Source organism: Sparus aurata, chromosome 16 (genome assembly GCF_900880675.1).
Source record: "Sparus aurata chromosome 16, fSpaAur1.1, whole genome shotgun sequence".
Lineage (NCBI taxonomy): Eukaryota > Metazoa > Chordata > Actinopteri > Spariformes > Sparidae > Sparus > Sparus aurata.
In genome coordinates, this window is record NC_044202.1 from 14,133,876 (window position 1) to 14,156,709 (window position 22,834).

The 22,834-nt window shown below is 42.1% G+C and overlaps 2 protein-coding genes across 4 annotated transcripts in view; one reads left to right on the forward strand and one right to left on the reverse strand.

Moving 5' to 3' along the window:
* itpk1b (inositol-tetrakisphosphate 1-kinase b) overlaps positions 1 to 14,839 on the forward strand; it is a 33,413-nt gene extending 18,574 nt beyond the window's left edge. Inside the window, exons 5-12 of one of the 2 annotated variants that reach the window (XM_030443881.1) lie at positions 1,781 to 1,898; positions 8,582 to 8,680; positions 8,905 to 8,945; positions 9,180 to 9,345; positions 10,222 to 10,275; positions 11,059 to 11,126; positions 11,217 to 11,379; positions 12,097 to 14,839. In XM_030443881.1, the coding sequence (XP_030299741.1) occupies positions 1,781 to 1,898; positions 8,582 to 8,680; positions 8,905 to 8,945; positions 9,180 to 9,345; positions 10,222 to 10,275; positions 11,059 to 11,126; positions 11,217 to 11,379; positions 12,097 to 12,416 (1,029 nt within the window). In that variant the 3' untranslated portion in view covers positions 12,417 to 14,839. The remainder of the gene's footprint in view (positions 1 to 1,780; positions 1,899 to 8,581; positions 8,681 to 8,904; positions 8,946 to 9,179; positions 9,346 to 10,221; positions 10,276 to 11,058; positions 11,127 to 11,216; positions 11,380 to 12,096) is intronic. The other variant, XM_030443883.1, reaches the window with a different exon arrangement.
* A 309-nt stretch (positions 14,840 to 15,148) lies between these two features.
* Positions 15,149 to 21,984, reverse strand: plk4 (polo-like kinase 4 (Drosophila)). 2 transcript variants are annotated; one of them, XM_030443880.1, is made up of 15 exons: positions 21,765 to 21,984; positions 20,602 to 20,697; positions 20,188 to 20,283; positions 19,306 to 19,420; positions 18,211 to 19,186; positions 18,036 to 18,127; positions 17,420 to 17,745; positions 17,231 to 17,335; positions 17,003 to 17,105; positions 16,767 to 16,916; positions 16,451 to 16,679; positions 16,252 to 16,354; positions 16,013 to 16,150; positions 15,815 to 15,921; positions 15,149 to 15,579 (listed from the first exon to the last, which is right to left on the reverse strand). In XM_030443880.1, exons 1-15 carry the CDS (start codon positions 21,792 to 21,794, stop codon positions 15,468 to 15,470), a joined length of 2,778 nt encoding a protein of 925 aa, XP_030299740.1. In that variant the 5' UTR covers positions 21,795 to 21,984; the 3' UTR covers positions 15,149 to 15,467. The 2 variants fall into 2 exon arrangements, with proteins under 2 accessions (XP_030299740.1, XP_030299739.1); XM_030443879.1 differs by lacking the exon at positions 21,765 to 21,984 and adding an exon at positions 20,837 to 21,180.
* Between the last annotated feature and the right edge of the window lie 850 nt (positions 21,985 to 22,834).

The window sequence follows — 22,834 nt, forward strand, 5'->3', positions numbered from 1 at the left end:
ATTTAGAAAGGACAAACAAGATATCAGTATGGAGCAATCATTTAAAAAGCAGAACCTAGTTAATATCAACTATTGATATTAACATTTGCACACTTTTATGATAGGCCATTAAGCAAATGCGCCCCCATCAAATGCTGTGCAGTGTCCAGAAAGTGGCCTGATCATGTCTAGCACTAGCCTGGTTTTCTTTCAGGCATAGTACAAGTGAACTCTGTCCCCTACATTGAGAGCCTCAGTTAACACAAGGGCACACCTGGACGAAGAGGTGATGATTTATCAAAGATTTTTAAAGTAGCATTGTTAGCTATCATTAAAAATTGTAATGAATGAAATGGGACTGTCAGGTGTGCCATATGCTAATAATGACTGGGAATTTTAGTTGCTGCCTTATAGGTGTTGTTAACTTTAACACCTAAATTAAGTTTCTACTCTGGAAGGCTTGCTCTGTGATTGACAACCTATGTTACCCAAGCTGATGTAGTAAATCACACCCATTTGGTAAAAGTGGTGCAAATTGTTTTCCTCTGTGGGGTTGGATGCCTGTGGCATCACAGATCATTAGATCCTCTGCTTACCATGTTTTCTGTGACTAAACTGTTTTATTCCCTTATGGAAACAGATCTACCCAGAAAAGCAGAAAATGGCAGGCCTAACATCTACGCTCTTACACCAACACTGACATATGTCTGGCTCTTTTCCTCCTTTAACACCTGCTGGCCAGTGCTCATCTCCCTCTCATCTCCCTCTTATCTCCCTCTCTTGTCTGTGTTGAAATACATTTCTTCTTCTAAGACACAGACATCAGCAAGTGACAGTTCTTATCAGCAGAGTATTCCTCTAAACTCCTGGAAGATTAAATTGGATTTATTTTTTGGCAGCAGCATGTTAGACTTGCATAACTACTCAACTGGCTTTGATCACCATTGCCTGTTAGATCCTGGCAAATCCTACAGATGGGTCCTCCATGTCCAGACAAAGGCGTGTGCGTGTGCGTGTGCGTGCGTGCATGAGTGTGTGTGAGAGTGTGTGTGAGACAGTGATGTCCAGCACTGCTGTGTGTGTTTAATTTCATGCAAATGTGTATGACAGTGGAGCCGTGGTGTTTTAAAAGGGCCAAGATAGGAGCAGACAGGCTGTTTGTGTAATGTACAGGCCAGCCAGCTCCACCTGACAGCGTTTGTGAGTCAGTAAAAATTGCTCGGAAGGAAGGGCTGGCAGAGAAATCCACAGAGCAAAGATGGAAGTGTGGAGAGCAAAGAGAGCTGCAAAGTGTAGAGGAGGTGGTATGGGGACAGAGGCAGAGGAGAGCCGACAAGAGCAGAGGAGGGAAGGGGAATGCAGTTATGTAAAATAGCAAAAACCTCACGCTGACCTAACAGCCGGCCATGCAGAGATGTAGTGATGTAACCTACATAGACCCTGCTGACATGCATCTCATGCGCTTCAGCTCACACATATACTGTATGAGGTATGTTGACCCTTCACCTCAGTGTTTTTTTTATTACTTTTCTAATCTGTATGGATGTATTTGTGTGTGCCATTTTGCACACTTTTTATGCTCCAATAACACACATATTTTCCCATTAATTTCCATCACAGATGAATGTGCAAATTATTTTTCTGATCAAATGCCCCTCTTGAGTGCTCTGTGTTTCTGTGTGTATCTGACTCAGCAGTTCATAACCCAATAGATTATGCATATACGAAGAGATGTTCACATAGGAAGTGACTTTAATTATTTATTTATTTTTTCAAAAATGTTTGTGTCTCTGTGTTTCAGGACTATATTGACGCCCACCCTGAGACCATTGTCCTGGATCCTCTTCCAGCCATCCGGACTCTGCTGGACCGCTGCAAGTCCTACCAGCTCATCCACAGGATAGAGAGCTGTATGCAAGGTAGGATGTTTCATGTTACTTCCACTTGCACTCATGCACAGCAGTTTCCCACTGACTGGCTGAGAGCTATGTCAGAAAAGTATCTGTGTCATACAAGAGAGAAGTTTAAATTTTGCAATTATTGCTAAGTTGCAATTAGTAAATTGTGTAGGGGAAGAACTTGCAGTACTTACAATACAAACCACAGTTTCAAACAGTTGACCTTTGGGGACTATTAAGGGAACAAAGTCCAAATGGAGGAAGCTGTGTCGCAATATCCAGTGGGTGCAAATGCATTCGATTTGAAAATAATAGTTTTAATGTCTTCACTATGTCACCAAGCTTTCAGTACATCTTATTAACATGTGCAAATTAAGCTCTCAGCTGTAAGTTTATTAGGTACACAAATCTAAAACTAATGCAGTCTAATACATTAGTCCTACAATAAATCCTACTGTCATTAAGTTTATAATGTTTAAACAGTTATATAGATGTGTTGATTCAACTTAATGGCCAGTTTGGCAGCTAAAGTTCTAGTGCTCTTGAAATAACGTGCATAATACTGAGAAGTGTTTCTGATTTTTTGTCCCATCCATTTATATCAACAAGCATATTTGCATTGGTTATTTCAACAGCACTGCAAACTGCAACATTAAAACTGTTAAAGAAGCTGAGTCAGTCAGTAGAACAGTTTCAACAAAAAACAAAAACGGACTCCATCAGTTTTGGCTAGTTCACTACCAACTGTCGACTGAATGTATTTTGCAGTGTGTCCAGGCTTTTACTCTGCATAGAGTCGTGTGTCATGGGTTCAAACACGGCAAACATATTGGCGTCTTTGTAATGTTTAGTCAATAGTCTATAAAAGCAGAAGTTGTCTAAAATAATAAAGGAAATGTTGAGTCAATGAACACTGCTTACATTGCGTGTGTAATAATATTAAAAGGATAAAGTTATGATAACTGCAGCTTGTCTGTCTTTCCTCTTCACTTCCAGAGGGGACACATAGATAACACATGACAGCACTGTCGCCCCTCACTTGAATTATGTTACACGATGCTTCCGAGCAGATGTTTAATTCTTGCCGGAAGAGCACTATGCTGATATCATAATTCCTCTCCTCCCTTCCATGCGACAAAAGCACCTCTCCATTTCCTCCTGCCTGAACCCAGTTTGAACTTGGCTCTGTGTGTTTCTCACTCAAAGACCAGAGCTTGCCTTTGAGTCGGTCGCAGTAACACCTTACTCTGTCACCGAACCCATAAACGAATCGGCAGCAAGCAATGTCTTCCGACTGGAGGCAGAGAATTGTGATGACGAGAGGAGCACATTCCCTACCCACGCACACTGTAAACACACCTGTGACTCATCCACATTTCCTTTACCCCCATACATGGCAGGGGACATAAACCTTTTAAGTATTACTTTACCACAGTCCATGACTCCATGAGGGGCTGTAGTGTGGTGTCAGAGCAGAGGATCAGAGGCATTTCAGCATGTCCGCGGCAGTGTCATGAGCTTCTTAAAATAGAACCGCGGGAAGACGTCTTTTTATACAAACAGACATGATGGCTGTTACGTAACAAAGAGTATAAGCATCATTTACTTACTGTGTGTACTCCGTTTGAAGAGGAAGATGGCTCTCTGGCTGAATTTATATTTTCACCACTCTGCTTCAATTAATGCAAGTGGTGCTCTCTGCTCACACTTTGCCCTGCATACCAAACCTCCCTGACAATTGTTGTCGGTTTAGACACAAGCATAAAGTGTAAGCCATTATAATCCCACACCACACCACTGTGATTGTAGAGAAAACAACATGTGGATAAATTAACTGGGTTAAGGTTGGTGTCAAATGGAGGATGGTGTGAGAGTGTGGAAAGTGTACCTTGCTTTCTTAGGCATGGCCACTTCCTACTTCTTATCAGCGCAGGCCATGGAGTCCTGGAGCAGCTGCCAAGGCAACCCAGTACTAAAAGGCCATAGAGAGGCTGCTGTGCTTCAGTCTGCATGACTCAGAATAGTTCTCAATTGGAGGAAGCACTTGAGGTAACGCTTGTGCTTTCTCTGGAAAACCTTTTTTCATCACTTGAGTGGTCGCCTGATGTTTAATGGCCCAAGTCACAGTAAATTTATCTGTTCTGCTCCAAATTGTTTGGATTAATATATACTTAAGTGCATGAATTGGCTCATCTTAATGTTATCTTTGATAGAAAATAGCCAGACAAGGGCCACACGAGCGCTAATGGATCAGTCTCACTGATTCTTAGCTGTGCTTATTGGAACTTTGTCCGTCTTGGTTTGTGATTCCAGAGCAAGGTAACTGTTTATGTTACTTAGTGGAATCCACTGGTTCCTATGTATGCTGGACTTTTGATATCTTGGACTGTTTTTGTAGACAGAAACCGTCGTCAAGTCAACTCCTCTATAAAACTAAAGCCTCTCTGAATGTTTTAAAGCTTACCCCTCTCGTTCTCAGGATAAAGGAATTTTCCTGAATAGAAGCGGATTCCTCGGGATCAAACTGAAACCTTCCAACGTTTCTTTGAGTATAAATCAGATTGTTTTGAGGTCTCTGTGCTCTAGCATTAATCCACGCCTCTGCAAGGACCAACAGTACAAGTGTCTCGCTTATGCAAGTGATCAATTTTTTATTGTATGTGCAGCATGAGAGACACTTAAAAGCTCGTCCAAGTCCAGTGAGCCAAGTGGGTAGACAGGGATGCTCTAACTTGTGTGTAGGATTTCCTGCCTGACGGGTACAATAAAGCATTGTCACCACCATTAAATAAATTAATATCACCTCAGTAAAGGATTTATCTTTTGTGAGGAAAACAATCTAATTTTTCTTTTCAAAATAAATGACTCATAATTGTAATTGGAGCATAAGCCTCTTCGAGCGCGATATTGAGAATGACATTAGTCTCTCGGGGCATAGCCATGTTTGGAGTTCAATTTAAAATATTGAAAATGCTGCTGCTTTGCCTCGGGGGAGGGGACGACGCAGAGAGAACAGCGAGAGAGGATGCAAGGGTTTCTAGGAAACAAGCTCTAAATAGCAACAGGAGAGTTCCACCTAAACAGCAACACACTTAATAAAGCTTAATGTAACTTGGCTGTCTGTTGATGCCCCAACCGAGATGGGAGATGTGCTCTGAATCTTAGGTGTTAGAACAGGCCTGTGAGGAATTTCTCTGTTAATCTTCATGCACGTCAGTCACTGCCCATAAGTATATTGTTTGCACACATGAATATGATATGACAGGAGATGGAGGAGGAGATGCATGGAAGTCCAGATGACATAAAAGAAGAAGAGAAACAAATAGAGCAGTGTAACTGGATAATGACATTTAAAAAGCATCTCATCGCAGAGTCCCGTAAACGTCGTCCTCGGCTCCGCTGGGTCTGCTGCGAGCATGCAGTGTTTAGACAGAGCCACAGATTGATCCTCTTCCCCACCCTCCCCTCCATCCTCTCAACCCTAAAGTGTCAACCAGAGCCAAGCATGCACGCTATTACAAACTTGGCCACACTCTCTTATCCACCGTTCCCCGGTCTCTTTATTATAAATCCTTAACTTGGAGCTCGAAATGTTTTCCATTTGACAAGGTTGAGGTCTTTTGATGGTGTTTTGTTTGACAAAATTTAACGCCATCAGTCTTTGGGAACACAGTGATGTAATGGGGATATTTTCCCTACCAGCCTTTTTTTTCTGAAGGACATTATGTTGCTATTTCTGTACCGGTAAAATAACATCAGTATGACGAGACTGGCTGTAGCCAGTGAAGAGATGACTGATGGGTAACCCTCCAGGCTTCCCGCCCCCAAAAGTGACTGGATGCAGATCCAACACTGGAATAATTCCAGCTGTGCAGGGAAAGGTTACAGAGCACAAGAACAAGTATCTCCCTGTGAGGAAGAAAAGGAGTATTCTGTTTTTTTCTGTCATGTGAAGGCAGAAAATAGAAGCACTTAAACCAAGCTAAATCGTTTTTCACCTTTTTTAAGATGTAGATGTATTCCTTTTTGAAGTAAAAATAAAGTGTTCCAATTAGGAAATTAGTTTTGTACATACTGGTCAAAGCACATGTTCAGCCACAGCAGAGCCATGTCTTATCTCGAGGGCACATAAACAAGGCGGATACTTGAAGGATTAGTTTAGGTTGGTATTTCTTAGGACTTATTTCCGCAGCTGTGGTCAGCAAAATTGAAACAAAGTCAGACGATCAGGCTGTTTAGCCAGATTATCTCAAACTCTTTGGAAGAAAATAAAACTAACTACCAGAGAAAGGTGCATGTCATGTGGACAAACTTCTCAAATTTGCTCTCCCATCTCTGTGACCACTATCCAGATGTAGTTGTGAAACAGTCTGTTTTTTTTACTAGAAATGAGTCAAAAGATGTGTGTCCTGTGATGTAACAAACTTTTGAACAGAATGTAAGGTAAAGATATCCTAGTATGTTATAGTGAAACAGTAGAATAGCCAAAAGAGAGTTTAGAAAAACGAGCATTAAAAAATGGAATCAAAATAGTTGCCAATTACTTTCCTGTCGGTCAGTGAGCTAAATGCTTGAGCACCACTACAATATTATTTTACCAGGAGGAATGATATGTCTCCCTAGTTGCTTCACCATCTTGCAGCACGATTACAGTAACTCTGGAGACTGCTGCTTTATCACCTCCCACAGCAGCAGCTGTGGCTGATTTTCCTGGAACCTGTTCCGCAGCTTAATGTCACTTAAGAAGTTTCAGTGATAACTTTTGGGCTTTTATAAGCCTTTTTTCCTCATGCATCAGCTTTCACTGAGGGGTTTTCCAAAAACCTACAGTGGGTATCTGCCCTATCTGGCTGGTGTGGGAGCTGTAAATGTCTGTGGGGCCCAGTGTACACTCGTAGTTCAACACTCAGCACTGGAGTAAATGTAGGCAAATGAGATTCTCCTGACCTCAGCAGTAGCGGGAGCAGAGAGCCCTGCCACCGCTGAGGCCCGCAAGCACACAAATACCGGCGTATTCCTATTGTGTTTTTGTCATTAGCAATTTGCCAGCTCTTGGTTTGGCCCCCTCACTGATTTCCTGTGGTGATATCTCCAACCAGCTGCCTTATCACACCCCACGTACCTACTGTAGAGGGGAAATTACTGAAGGCAGAACATTAATATAGAGGCGACCTGATATGGTGAAGTATGTTAGAGCTGCAGGATGTTTGTTATTTTCAGTCTTATCGGAACTGACTGCTACAGGATGTGATGTAAAAATATGATGTAAACAAACACGATGTGATGTAAAAACATGGTGGATACGGGTGAGAAATAGATAAGCTGATGGAAAGAAAATTAAGTTCCAACTGTTTTGATTATTAATTAAAGGGGTTCTGTGGAACTTCTGTGTTGTGCTTTAAGCCTGTCCTTAGTTTATGTTAGCGGACTTCATTTATAAACTAACGTTAGCTACTGTTGCTTTCTGTTAGCTGAGCACTTGAGAACATGCATAAAGTCACATCCTTTGGACTGAAGAGTCCTTCACAAAGAAATCCACATCAAACCACTTCAACAAATCATCCACAGGCTTGTATAGATGGAGAGAGTTTGTTGGACCAAAAAAAAGCTATTTTAAGATGTCACTTTGGGCTTTGGGGTATGTGATGAGTATTTCTCACGGTCTAAATGATTATCTGATGTATGGCTTCATGTTTGACCTGCCCTCAGGTATGATCAAGCTTATATTGTGTAACGTGGACTTTTTTTTGCCTTCTGCTGACAAATGAGCTATCTATCATGCCTGTCAGTCAGGTGATGTATATGATGTCTATGATGTCAGCTGATATGACTTGTCTATAGTTCCTCATGAGATTGTGTCTTCCTGTATTTCAGCATTTTCCTGTGTGTGCTTTTGTGTGGGTGCGTGTGTTGTTGGGGAGGAGCAGAAGGGCCTGGCAGCTCTCTGCTTTATTTATTTGGACAGGAGTCATTTGTTCCCCTGGGCCTCAGATGGCCTCTGCTGTGTTTGTTGTCTAAACCCATCACAAGGATGAAATATAAATATATAAATATATGACCAAATTAAGTTAAATAAGGTGTGGCTACACATATGACGGACTCATCTGCTCCACTTGTCACGACAGCTCTTGAGCATTTTATGTTCAGGCTACAGTAAGATGTGCTGCACTTCATTAATAGAAACATATATCAATGTCAAGTAAAGCCGTTAAAAAGGGAGTAAATACTGTCAAAAAAGCCGTTTGTAAATGTTCAGATTGTAGCCTTGCATTTTTCTGTGTGTGTGAACATATGGTCATGTGTCTCAAGGGTGTAAATTGACCCTAGCTGTCAAAAGAAAAGAAAATGGATTGATTCAATTCATTATTTTTTTTATATATATATTACACAATCAGAAAATAATGTTTGGGGTTTTAGACAATACGCAGTTCAAAGATATGACCCCATTCTCTGGTAAATGGTCCTGGACATTTTACATATCAAGCAATCAATCCAATAAATATTAGAAATGGTCAAAAGATAAATTGCAGCCCTAGTATAATTCTCTTATTCCCTACAAGTACATAGTAGTGAAACTATCAAAGACTTATTCTCCATTGTTATTTTCAGTTCAACTTAAACTTTTCATGACCTTTTTAGGAGTATTTCCTCTCCAAATCTTAACTCCTCAAATTCCCACCATCTTCTTCTTCTCTTTTCATTAGATGAGCGGATTTGCTCTCCTCCATTCATGGTCCTTAACACAGATTGCAGTCCAGATGTGCTGGAGCAGATCAAGAGGCAAGGACTGACATTCCCCTTCAGTAAGTTTTTTTTTTTTTTTTTTTTCCCCCCCCTCTATCCTCTATATATCAAAGATTAAAATGTTCTTTTAACCACTCATTGTTCTCTTAACAGTGAGAAAGGTAGTAGACTTAAAATATAAGAAAAGGCCTCTGCCATTGTCACTACTGCTTTCAAGTTTTGTAACAAGTTAGGTTACCTTGCTAACTTCTCTATTTTTCCCCAACCTCTGTTACTCCCTCAGTTTGCAAAACACGAGTGGCTCATGGAACCAACTCCCACGAGGTAAGAGGCCACAGGGCCAGAGGTCAATCACACCCTCCACAGTTTGCTTTGTGTAAATGTTAACACTTGTCCAGTCACAGGATTGTCCTTTAAGTCCAAACAATGAAATCAGATAAGCGCTGAAATCAATACCCCTGTCAGGCTAACTAAATAGTCCTCATACCACCACATTCACTGTGTTACTTTAACAACACTGGAATAGGTGTGTCATTTCACTGTGTGTTCTGTCATCAGATGGCCATTATCTTCAGCGAAGAGGACCTGAATGACGTGAAGCCTCCCTGTGTCATCCAGAGCTTCATCAACCACAACGCAGTGCTCTACAAGGTGTTTGTGGTGGGAGATTCCTACACTGTGGTGGAGAGACCTTCACTGAAGAACTTTCCTGCTGGACCTGCAGGTGAGGAGACAGGCAGACAGACAGGCAGAGAGAGAGAGAGAGAGATGAATGGGGAAGCCCAAGGACTGCTAAAAGCCACACTGGCCAGGCTGTACAAGTTGCACAGCTTCAACAAATTAGCCAATAAAAGACCTCATAAAATGGCTTTATAGTCCTTGTGATTGGTCCTTTTCTCCCTTTGGAGAGATACAGCAGGGTGCAATTGAGTCCTGCCCTGTTGGTACATGCTGTTGAAAACAAACAAGAAGAGCAGTGTTTTTCTCCATAAACATGTCAGAAGCCTTACCCATAATGCAGCCTTGAATACAGGGTTGTCCCCAGACATAAGAGACACCAGTATTTGCATGCGATACAGTGGAGGCCCTCATGCAAACCAGGCTTCACCATCAGCACTGTTAGTCTGCTTTGTGTAACAGAGAGAACAGTTGCTTTCAGCCTGGAATGCTGAGTGGTGCAGCAGGAAAGCACGGCCGCTGTCAAACACAAAAGCAACATACCACAGTGTTACATCTGTGCAGCCTGGTGCTGTACACTGCATTGTATAATATATAGGAAGTAGAGGGAATAGGCTGGTTAAATATGATTGGTGGATGTTAAGAAAATATTGATTATAGTGATTAATTTCATACATTTACTTTTAAGTCCCTGAGAATTTAAGGCAACACATTCCCATTTCCTGGAGAAAGATGGTCTTATCTCCAGATCATCAAATACTGACGCTTTGGGTTGATCAGTTGATGTTTATGACATCCACCCCTAATGAGTGAAAGGGTGAAATATGCAGATATAGAGAGGTAGGGGTTAATGTGTGGAAAGAACCTGTGTTCAACGCTGATTAGCATTGCTCTTCTTATTCACCTTGCTTGCTGTTTACAGGTTGGTCATCAGTGACATCTAGTGACATCTGGCTTCACTGTTTGCATCCTAAATGTAGGCTCCGTTTTGCTCTCTCCCTATCTCTTTCTCCCTAAAGAACCCTCTTTGGTTATGAGGCAGCCGTGTGTTTTTCCTTGGGTCTTTGGTTATTTTATGCATTCCACAATGTTAACTTCCTATGCTTTGTGATCTTTCGCTGTGCTTACATTTCACTCGTTTGTGTTATATTGACTCCTTGATTTAATCTTCTGAATGCCGGGTCTCCCTCTTTGTCATGGCGCTAAGAGCAAGGTGTGAGAGATATGTTCCTTGTTGCTTCTTATGCTTCTGTGATGTTTAACCGGTCTTGCATCCAGTCTGGGAATGCACAAGCTCATCTGTGCAATATTTTATTACCACGACCCTCTATAAGCCCGGGTGCATATTTATTTGGACAGTGATGGAATTTAGTTTTTCTCTCCTCTCCCCAACCATCTTCCTTCCCTCTAACACTCTCTAATGTTAATCACTTCAATGATAAACAAATAAGAAGGGCCAATAAATTTTGCAATTCTTCCTGTCACATTTATCACAGCTTCAAAGAAAATATCGGCTTACATGATATTTTGCACTCAATCATTTCACCTGGTTATGCCTCAGAGGGTTTTTAGGCTAAGGTGGCTCAGTTTTAGGTTCCAGTTGCTAACCAGCAGCAAAGACAGAACCAGTTGAGCTTTGCTGCCACCTAGTGCCCAGGGAGAGAAATGTTTACAGATGACAACACTGGGAAAGCATGTCGAGTGTTGTTACATCTCTTTAAAATCTTTTAAAACCTTTTTTCCTCTGTTTCCTTTTCAGACAGGAAAGCAATTTTCTTCAACAGCCACAACGTTTCCAAACCAGAGTCATCCTCAGACTTGACTACGGTATGTCCTAATTGTCACTGACTGCCATCCCCCCGTGACATGAACAAGTTTTTGCCACTGATGTGCTTAAATATTTTCTGTTAATCTCAGAGAGAGAACGTAGAAGGAGTGTCTCAGCCACCCAGTGATGATGTCATCAGAGAGTTGTCCAGGTCACTGCGGCAGGCGCTCGGCGTGTCCCTGTTCGGCATCGACGTGATCATCAACAACCAAACAGGCCAACATGCCGTCATTGACATCAATGCATTCCCTGGTAGGTGCAGCCTCCCATCCGCAGGGGTGGGATGTGTTTTATTCAGTCTCGTTGTTTATTTTACAGTGAATAATGAGCTTCACAAAGCTCTTTCTGTGCTGACCCGGTTCTCAGGTGTCACCCTTTCTCACTTGTCTCAGGTGAGAGACTCAGTGATATCTTTCTGTCCTGAGGGCAAAACATGCACCAGGACTCTGACTGTGTTAACCTAAAATGCACTCAGAGGATAAAAAACATTCCTACTTTGTAAAGCAACTGCTACACAACAATTCCAGAAAGATGGATAAAGTTCCATCTTATCTTAATACCAATGATTAGCTCTGTCATCTCCCATGAATCGTCTCATGACCCCTCAGATTTATCCTGTGACTCCTTAAATGGCTCTGAACACAGGTTGGGAACCAAAGGACTAAAGCTCGATTTTGCCAAATTGTGTCCGCTTATCCCGCTCTAACAGACAAACGGGATATGAAGATTTTGTGAATATACTGCATAGTTCCAGATCTCTGAATCAATCAGAATAAAATGTGAGGTTAGTCAGATTATTAGGCATGTGATTAAACTCTACTATACATATATACCACACACAAAAGATGGTAACATAGCATGTAAACGGGAATATAATTTAAATATTTCTATAGGTAACCCTCATAAATATTTGGAATATGTTAAAAACCTGAAGTAGCTGAACTGACCTAAATGTTCCCGTGTTTACAGGTTATGAGGGTGTCCCGGAGTTTTTCAATGACCTCCTGAACCACATCACCAGCGTGCTCCAGAGCCACAACCCAGACTTCGCCCCCGCCAGCGAGCAGCCTAAAAGTTTGCCAGTGAGCACCACGGTACCGAACGCCGCCCCGCCGGCTCCAGGCTGCTGCAGCATGCTGGGGAAAGAGGCCAGCGGCAGCCCCTGGATCGTAGAGGGCGACGGAGGGCTGAAGGGCCCGCGTCAGAGACTGGGCTGCAACACGGCCATGTCCCCCAACTTCCAGCAGCACTGTGTCTCTACGATAGCTACCAAGGCTTCCTCTCAGTGACTGATCCCCTGCTCCCACTCCGTTTGATCCCTGAACAAAAAAAACAAACAAAAAAAACGGATGACAATGGTGACAATAATATGAATAATAATCATAATAATTATGATGTTAATGATGATAATATATCTAATCAAAAAACAAACCTTTTCCTATATAGTTATTGAAAATGATGATGATTGGGTGTAAGCTTTTTTCTCTCTGCCTTTTTGTATTTTTCGTTTCGTCTAATGAGACTTAACAGTACTGTAATGTGAACTTATGGGAACTTTTGCCTAATAGCTGATTTTATTTTTCTCTCTTGTGTGAGTTCTCTGTAATGAAAGTGTAATGGGAAATGGCCGAATCAGGACTGGAGAATGACGTGCCACTAGATGTGCAATGTATGATCCGATCTCTGTCTCACACACACAAACACGCACAGGTATGCTTATATTGTGCCAGTGACGTGTGTTTGTATTCTGGTCATTACCACTGACTCCTCTGCACACAGTGAGGGGGAGAAAAGGTGGCTGGACATTTCAACACTACTCCGCAGATACTCCGGGCTGCTATGTGACTGTGGCTAACCGACGGCAGAGGACATAATGAGCGTGAACATGAAAGACAAAGATCGTTTTAGTTTGAACATGCAAGTAAGCTGTTTACCTTTCCGAGTGCCATCAAATTTACATCAAAAGTAGGAAGGACGCCGACAGAAAAAACATCTTCAAAGGCTAAAAAGAGGAACGTAAATCTCCATGAACATGAGACCAAGTTTTTTTCTTTCCTTTTTTTTTAACGATTGTTGTTGCAACAATGTTTATAGGTGTTTGTTTTACTGTATGTCAGATGCCGGATGTTGGGTGTTCAACAAACATCATAGCTTGAGTCTCAGTTCGAGTCACTCCGGCGCAGGAAGACGAGGATCACATTCCTTCTTTTTTTTTGGTTGTTTGTGGATGTTTCCAGAGAATTCCATGATTTTCTCTATCCCCCACCCACCCCCTCCCCAGAATTCCAGTGGGATCGTGTGAGATTGTCTCTCATCACTTCATGAGCATGCAATCTCCTTAAACAAGACTCTCCGTGTGTCTTCAGTGCTTGTATCTGTAATGTGAGCAAACAGACTCGGGGCTGCCGTGTAGCTTTTCATGAAATTCAATTACTCAACTAAAGTGAGGATAAATTATTAGTTTAAATGCCCTCCAATTTGGTATAAATTATTTTGATACCATTAAATGACAATGGTTCTAGTTAATTAGGAAACTTTATTACCTCTTATTTGATTCGATTTTACTGTAACAGCATTTTATTTTATTTTTTTTTTCCAAATTCAGTGAAATAAACCTTCAGTCCGGTCCATTCATTCGCTTCAAGCTGAAATTCTCCGACCTGTCTTCTGTTCCAGCTGCTGTAAATGTGTCACGTTTAAAAAGAATCATTTGGAGGAGAAGTGGGAGAGACGGTCCAGCTCTTGTTCCCAGTGTTCACTGTGAGATTTTTTTACTCCAATTTTGTTAATACCTTTGTCCTGATATCTACTAAGAGCAACTTTATTTTATTGAGATTTTATGGGGGAAAAATGTTTTATATTAATGAAATGAGAGCACGGGATGTTTTTGAACCAACAGTGGATATTTACTAAAGGTGTAGTTATAAAAATTAAAAAAAAGAGGCTGGGTCTTGGTTGTACAGGTGGCATCGAAGGGGACAAAATGAGCTTGTGGTTGACGCTGTCGTCTCTCTCTAGCATCTAGTGGGAAGGAGTGCCAACCCACAGTGCGTACAGATTATTGCATTCCTCTCAGCCTGCTGCCGCTTCTTCTTCTCTTGTCCCAGAGAGGCTCCTCCTTGCTGTTTTATTTCCTCCATCAGTATCCGAGGGAACGGACTGTCCCTTCGCACCGTGATCGTAAATAATACTGTCAGCCATCTCACCAGCATCTCTCTGGGTCAAAAGAATATGTGTCATAGACGGTTGCTATCCTGTTTTGATCTCCTACAACTAGTGTCGTGCACCAACAATAAATTAGAAAATACAAAAGCATCGCAGCAGGTTCAGAGGATTCTTTAATATCCTTTCGTCCCCTCTGATTCCTCATCTAAGAAATCGGGCGTGTCCCTGTTCAGGCTGATATCTGTGTACACAACTATATTGTGTGTCCTATGTTGTGTTCCTTACTGTGCATCTAAATGGGAAATAAATGGTTAACCCTACCCTTGGTCATTTCTGCAACCCAGACAAGCGTCATCATGCTCCTGAATCCTGAATGTTTACATCTTGGGTGTCTTGTACAGTACGTGTATGTATATATGCCTAGGCGTACATCCGTACAGTATGTTGTTTTGTATCAGTTCTGTAATTGAGAGGAATCCACAATTTTGTGACCTTTTTTTAATTAAATGGCCAAAACAACAGGGTGAAATAAACATGTCAAACCTTCTCTGGCTGTGTTTAACTCAGCTTTTCTGATTATTTGTAGATAAATGCGGACTCACTCAGTGTTTCTTGGAGAATATCTCCCTTTACACTCATCCATACACTCTAATTATAAGACTACAAGCCAAAATGTCTCTTAATTCTGCTCAATCCATTTACTTTCAGTGATATTCTGACTGTGTAGCTTGATGTTTTTCTTGAAGTTCTGTATTACTGAAACCATTTGATAGCTCCAAATACTTTAATTTCTTTCTACAAAAATTCCTTCATGAATATATATAAGGTGCAAAGAGAAGACTGCAGAACAGCTGTGCAGCATTTCTCCACCCAGCCTCCAGATGTTTATTGCATTTCTGAATCGCACATTTCATAGACTTGGAGACACAGTAAAAAAGGATGACACAAACATTTTTACCAAAAGCCAACTGAGACTCTATACAAAATGGTCACTTAATAAAATAAAAATATATCTTTTCATAATCTTAGTCTTCTGTACATGTAAAAAAACAAACCACACAGATATATTTACAAGAACACCAGACAAAAAAGATGGTCTAAGGGGTTACTAATGCTACTTTCTGTTCCCTGCCAGGCCCTCTGAGCTGCTGGGGATGTGTTGTTAAACAAGAGTGTCAGTGAGGTTGTAGGTGATGTGCCGTCGGGTTGGCCAACAGTCCCAGGATGGTGGAGAGACAGTGCAGCTTCTCCTTGACGTGCTCTGGCAACTTCTCGTTCTCCTTATACCTGTGAAGTACACAAAAGAGATGTAACGGTTAGCGGATCGAAAGAAAACTAGTCGTCAACTATTTTGATAATCTACTCATCTTCTAAGTTGTTTTCCAAGCAAAAATATCATACATCTACTGGTCTTAGCCTTTAAAGTAAGAACTTTTTTTGTTATTTGTGATAGTAAATGAAGTATCTTTGGGTTTTCCAAAGTTAGTAGGACAAAAGAAGCAATTTTTGACATTTTTCGTACCTGGTGATCCTCCCCTCAGGAGACGTGTAGGTGATGCAGGAAACTCCGGCCTGGACCACCAGCTGAGACCCGTCGTTGAACTGCACCCACACCTCTCCACTCGTCAGCTACAGACACATGAACAGATCCAATTTTTTCATCACAAAAACAATTATTGTGCTGATAGCAGAATATTAGGTAAATTTATTCATGAATTACCTGGGATGCCCATCCAACATTGGGCACAAATATCGACTTCACCACTTTTCCTGTGTTTTGTGCCAGATCCTGCCGGACTGGGGAGCTTTTCTTATTCAGGCTGGCTGTGGTGAAATCCGACCCGTCATAGGAGATCATCTGAAAAGAATTACGCAAAAAATATGGACACACTCCAGAGGTGTGGTATAAGCATTTATTCATTTATGAAATCTTGAATTAGATAGCTGTGTAACACTCACTGAAGGAGTGATTTGAGGAGGTTGAGGAGGTGATCCTGTATGAGGAGGTGCCGGGCAGGAGGGCAGAGGCGACGAGCTCAGGGAGTCTGGGATGACAGGTCTCCTAGGATGGGTGGCATACATAAAACCGGTATTAGCTGCTTGAGGCAAGGACAACAATGAAACCAATAAAATACGAATGCCAGCATTTTCAACTCACCTGCCGATTGTAATGGGGAAGAAAGGGACGTTCTTGGTGCTGCGCTGCTCTTCTGCTGTGATGGCTGCCTCCAGGGACAGACACATGCTGTGTCCCTCATCCGAAAGCTCCACGTACAGCCGGCTCTCTGGGCTCAGGCCGCTCAGCCCCACCTCTCCCTTCACTGTGTATGACTTCCCACTCTTCTCCACCACCCTCACCAGCTCTGATGTCTTGTGGGTCTTTGCTCCTATAGAACATGAGCGTTTATGAGGCAATTTATTTTACTCTTTTCCCTCAGTGGGATCACATGTTTCAACATGCACATTTAACTCACCATCATAAAAGCAAACCTCCAGGTCTGCCGTCGGAGAGTTTTCCATCAGCATCACCTTCGCATTTTTGGTGTAAAGGGTCACTTTAGGAGTTTTGGATTTCACGAGCTGCACAAACTTGGAGGCGTATTGGTACTTCTTCCAGTATTTTTCTGTAATGAAGAACATGTGAGACCCCATCCAATTTCTCATCTTTTATAAGCTGATGTTACTTGCTGTGATGCATCCATTAGAATACCTGGAAGATCCTCGTAGCTACAAATCAGAATATCTTCTGGAGGAGCAGGAGGACAGTCCAGGACTGGAAATCCCTTTCCACCATTAGGCTGGTAAATTGTCACCTACAACAAATGACAATAACAACCATTATAGGATTTTATGGCAGCAGCTTGGTGTCCTATTATGTTGTTATGCTACCCCCTACTGGTCACACGCGGAAGTAAGAGACACTTGAGAATGAGCTCACCATTGAACCATCGCAGGAAATCCGAAGGACTTCTTTGACCCTCTCTTGACCACTTTGAGACTTTAACAACTCCATACACACTTCACCTGTGTCCAGGATGCTCACCTGGAAGAAGAACAAGAAAAATAAATCAAACAACACACTCAGTGAAAATCAACAAATCATCAAAAAATATGAACAATATCTTACAACTGCATTTTTGGTCTTCTGTCTAATAGGCTTCAGTCTGTACGCGCACAGCGGCGGGATGATGTCTCTGAGCGTTTTCTTCTCTTTATCCACATTGGGTTTTGCTACAGGGAGCTTCAACTCTCTGCCATGAGGAGGTTCGTACTCTGCGGCGACTATATTTTCCCTGTACGAGTCAGAGTTGGAGGGATGGTTGTGGTGCTGGTTCACTCCCCGGCCCGTTGGCTTGTCGGTCCACGAATTGTGAATACCTAAAGGCCCTCTGCTGCTGTGGAAACTGCCGCTGCTGCTGTGAGCGCTGCCGTCTGCAGGCCTGTGCCCAGAGGCTGAGGTAGAAAAGAAAATATTTATAAAGATTTGCTTAAGCAGGGTGGTTCAATTGTGTTTAGGAGAGTTTAAAGATCACATTTTAAACTGCTTAAATTATATTCAGTCACACAAGAGTGCCTAGAGCCCACACTAGCCTCAATATCTGGGATAAATCCTCTAATGACAAAGTAATATAACTGAACTATCTAAAATGAGAACATTAGCAGTGTGATAAAAACGGATTTAAAAGTGCTGAAATCTATCACATTTGCAGAGATCCTCGGAGAGTAAAAAACACAACTTTTACCATCATTATTGAGCCAATTAGTAACTCCCTCTAGGTCTTGAAATTGCAAGCTTGGTGGATGTGCAGTCTGTTCGGACAATGAATACCCAGAACTGAAAGAGAGAGTGAATCTGTTAGTTAGTTCTTATTAGATTTTTTAAAATGAACGAAGATCGTAAATAAAGAGAGTTCTTACTTTGCTGACTGTTTGACGGGGGGAGATGGGAGCCTTCCCCGCTCTGGAAATGGGTGCTGAGTGGAGGACATGGGGAACACTTGTCTACCAAACCCAGTCAGAGACTCCTCTGAGTGGCATCTCCCCAGCTCAGCGTGACTCAACGCCTGGCCTGAGGAAGAGCTGGAGCGGTCCGAAGAGTGAGCCCTCCTCAGGTAGCGAGAATGAGGTATCACATTCTCTCCACCATGAAGCCCCCTGTTCCTGCCTTCTCTGTGAAATCTATCCGCCGGATGCTGCTGCCACTGGTCTTCATCTTCAAAACAGCCGTTGCTGGGCTGGTGTGGAAGATTTGGAATGGGCGCCATGCGATTAGGCAGGGCGGAGCCAATCATGTGCCTGGTTCTCCTCTGGAGGCGGCTGCTGCTGCTGGCTGAAGTGGAGGAGGTGCAAGCTGTGGAGATGGTGGCAATGCCGCTGTCTATGGACCCTTGATCCCCCAGCCCCAGCTCCTTGGTCCTGACCAGCAGGCTCTGGGTCATGAATGGGTGGTCCAGCACAGCAGAGAGGCTGGGCCGCTGGTTGGGGTCCCTCTGCAGCAGCTGATGGATCAGGTCCTGAGCTTCTAGAGAAACATGACCAGGCATCTCATATTCCCCAAGAACCACTTTAGACAGGGTGTGCTTGACTGTGTCTGTGTCAAACGGAGGGCGGCCCATCAGGAAGGCATAGAACATGCAACCCAGCGACCAGACATCTGATTCGAGACCATGAGCGCTGCGAGTGGCCACCTCTGGGGAGATGTAGTTGGGTGTCCCGCACATGGTGAAGTGCTTTTCATTGGGGAGTTTGAGCTGGGTGGCCAGGCCAAAGTCTGCTATCTTAATGTTCATGTTACTGGTCAGCAGAAGGTTTGACAAGGTGAGATCTCTATGCAAGATGCCATGGGTGTGTAAATACAGCATTCCTTTCACTATTTGGTGCATGAAATGTCTCGCTGTAAAACAAAAACAATTTATTCTTATTTTTCTTAAAAGGCAGCTCTCAAAATGGAACCTTATTGAAACATTTACTGCAACAGAATCTATATTATACAATAAAAGTGCTCTGTCTGACCTTCATCCTCAGAGAAGTGCATCTTCCGCTCTTTAAGGTACCGACTCATCTCTCCATTATGGCACATCTCCAACACCAAGTACACATAGTTGCTGTCCTCAAAGTAGTTGTACAGCTTAAATAAAGACATGATACATAATGGCATTCATTATCACTTCTAAGTGAGCAGACTATGACTGCAACTTAGGGTTATTTCCAATGTCAATTAATATGTTGATAATTTTCTTGTTTAATCGATTTGTTGTTTGGTCTATAACATGTCAGAAAATGGTGTAAAATGTCAATGCCAAAGCTCAAGATGACATCCCATATGTTGTGTTTTGTCTACAACCCAAAGAAATTCAGTTCAGTTATAATCAAATAATTGATTAATCGTTGCAGCCCAAGAGAAGAAACAACGACATGATAGCAACGAAATCTAAAAAACAGATGAGTGGATTTGAGTCAAACTTAATGTATTGCTTGGTCGAGAAACTCTCTCTTGTTTAATCTTCAAAGGGCATACTAGTGACCAACCCTAAAATGAAGTGAAGCGGATAATAGTGGAAGAATGACAATAACACTGAGCAAAGTAATTACCATGACAACGACAACACAACGCTGGTATACCCAGACCCAAACACAACCAAAGCTGATTTTTGGGAGCAGCTGTGACAGTTGCTTTGTTTTACACGTTCCAAAAAACTCAATGGCCTTCCTACAAGGAGTTTTGTTTATTTAACTGTGTAAGTGGTCAATTTTAAATTCCGTTTCAAGATTACAGTAGATTTTACCCACAAAATAATAACCATTAATGCAACATAGAAAATCAAAAAGGAGAACAAATATGAGTGCCATAGCTGACTTTTGCAGTTGTACTTGCTGTGTCCAACTTAAACGTACCTCGAGTATAGAAGGATGTTTCAGTCGACACTGGATCTCCACCTCATTCGTCACACGCTGGACCATACCAGCTTTGTGCATCGCTTTTTTGTCAATCTGCACATTGGAATAACAACGATAATTATATACCTGCTGGCACTCTTGGCATCAACCTGTAATGTGGTACAGTGCTGCTGCGCGGTGGTTGAGTCTAGTGAATAATGGTCAATCTGTCGCCCACAGAGACAACAAACTATTGGGACCTCATTTGTGGCGAGTCGAGGGACCACAAGAGGCCCCTGGGAGGCAAGTAAGGTCTTATAATCCAACAGTTGCTGGCAACAGCTTGTGTTGGTTAAGTGTCTACATTACAGGTAAAGCGTGCTATAATTACAGATAATGATATGACTTAAACGGTTGGTGAGGTATTCTTACCGTTTTGATGGCAACCTCCAGACCAGTCTTCACTGATTTTGCCCGGTAAACACATGCAAAGGAGCCTTTCCCCAGGAGGGTGAGGACCTTAAAATCCTACATGAGAAAAAGAAAAAATAAGCATTGAGTTTTACAAACAATTATTGTATTTGCAGAGAAATATATAAATTATTTCAGATTTTAAAACGCTTCAGTTTTGATCCTCTGAGAGAGTAGATCTTTAAACGCATGATACCTCGATCCTATGCTCCTGCGCATAAGACAAACAATACTCCTCGTCTCTGCTTGCTTGAGTGTCAACAGAGAGATTTTGGAAGATATAATGAACAACTCGATCAAACATCGTCCCTCTCGCCTGCGACATGTTGGATGTACACTAAGACAGACAACCCAGGACCTAACGAATTCACACAGGGGAGAAACCCTCCCACAACAAACGTTAACTGTCAAACAAGCCACCAACACCTGACACTGTCATATGGCCAACCAAAACCTTTAATTATCCCGGCTCTCTTCCCGCTAACGAGGACCACTTGTGGCTGTTTCCAAGCAGCATGTTGGGCCAGCAAACAGACGCGATGAGGAGGAGAAACAACAGTGTCTGTCCTGGGAGAGTCTCGGTAAGGTTACACGAGTAGGTACCGAGGCTGCATCTGAATGCTGACAATACTGACGACAACAACAACAACAACAACAACGGCAACAGCAATAACAATAATAAAAAGTATAATAATAATAATAATAAGCACAAGAAGAAAAAGAAACAGCAGAAGAAAATCAAGCAGAAGAAGAAAAACAAGCAGCAAAAGAAAAAGAAGAACAATAAGAAGAAAAAGAAGCAGAAGTAGAAGAAGAAAGTTTAAGTCAAAAACGCCAACCGTCGGGACATTAGAAACGGCAAACCAGTTGAAACGTTACCAAAATTAGCCAACGCTAATATTATTGGCTAATTAAATGGCGTCAGCGTGGAACTATATTAGCGATTAGTTAAACTTATGATACATTTATTAAACTGAACGCTTTATTAACACTTTTCACCAGTGTTTTGCAGCGATAAACACCGTTCAACTCGCGGCTAACTCCAACCTTGTGTTTATCTATCGCTCCCAGCCCGAGTTGGTTTGAAGTTAGCTTGTGGGCGTTAGCCGAACAAAAGCACTTACCTCGATTTTGTCGCCGATCGAAACACTCATCGTGCCGTCTGAGAATCGCCTTGCAGATGCATGAAGGTTCGTAATAATGTTCCTCGGTCGTGAGTGCAGCAACGGTCCCCACAGGAGTCCTTAGAGGGCAGATAAATGTTGTTCTCGTGTTCCCCTCCAAAACTTTGCCATTTCTTCCATTTTGAAAATATCCGCCCGTTACTCCCTTGCCTACGTCACACGCAACGTCACATGTCAACAAGCTTGCTTTGTTCCGCCCCCTTTAAGGGTCCCGTAGAAAAATGTCCTCGTAGACTCAAAAACTATAATAAATTAAGTGCTTAAAGGTAGATTTTTGTACTTGTCATCAACTTTGTACATGTAAAGCTTTTATTTCTACTGTATATGCATATATATTTTCAGGCCTGTGGTCATGGCTTAGGTTTTTAATTATGAACATAGGTTGTTCATTTATTCTAAGGAGACCCAAAGTTTTTAAATCAAATATGTAAATAATATATTATGAAATAAAAATAGTGCATGCATACAGACAAAATGACATTAAATGTAGCCATGACATAGTGAAATAATTTATTACATTTCTATAACTCAGCTAATTCTAACCAAATGTAATTTAACCTATAGGGTTACACTGCCATAATAATTTTTGTAGTTGATTAATTAATCTGTTAATTAGGCAGATTAAAATGTACGAAAATAATGGAAAGTACTCATTGCAATCAGTGTCGCCAACTTAGCGATTTTGTCACTATATAGTAAGTTTCAGACCCCTCTAGCTACTTTTTTTTTTTTTTTTTTTAAAGAAACTAGCGACAAATCTAGTAACTTTTTTTGGTGTAACTAGATACTTTTGGCAACTCTGACGTGAAAGCATGTACTGTTCTTACTGTTTTCAAAGAGGGTTAGGGTTAGGGTTAGGGTGCTGCTGTGGGGCCCTCCCCATCCTAAAGCACTCACAGGCAGCCCAGTCCTCGTGCGCAGCTGTCCCTCCCAGCTGCAGTCAGAGTAGATGTTCACCCCTCCACGTCCCAACTGCAAATGAATCGCGCATGCACGAAGCCGCTGCTGGC

Bases quoted from the DNA above. Each gene is read 5' to 3' on its own strand.
- plk4 (XM_030443879.1), bottom strand. From the start codon at position 20,965: ATGTCGCAGGCGAGAGGGACGATGTTTGATCGAGTTGTTCATTATATC. The intron at 19,421-20,187 runs GTACGTTTAAGT...TCTTTATTTAAG, and splicing joins AACATCCTTCTATACTCGAG to CTGTACAACTACTTTGAGGA. The intron at 17,336-17,419 runs GTAAGATATTGT...TTCTTCTTCCAG, and splicing joins AGAAGACCAAAAATGCAGTT to GTGAGCATCCTGGACACAGG.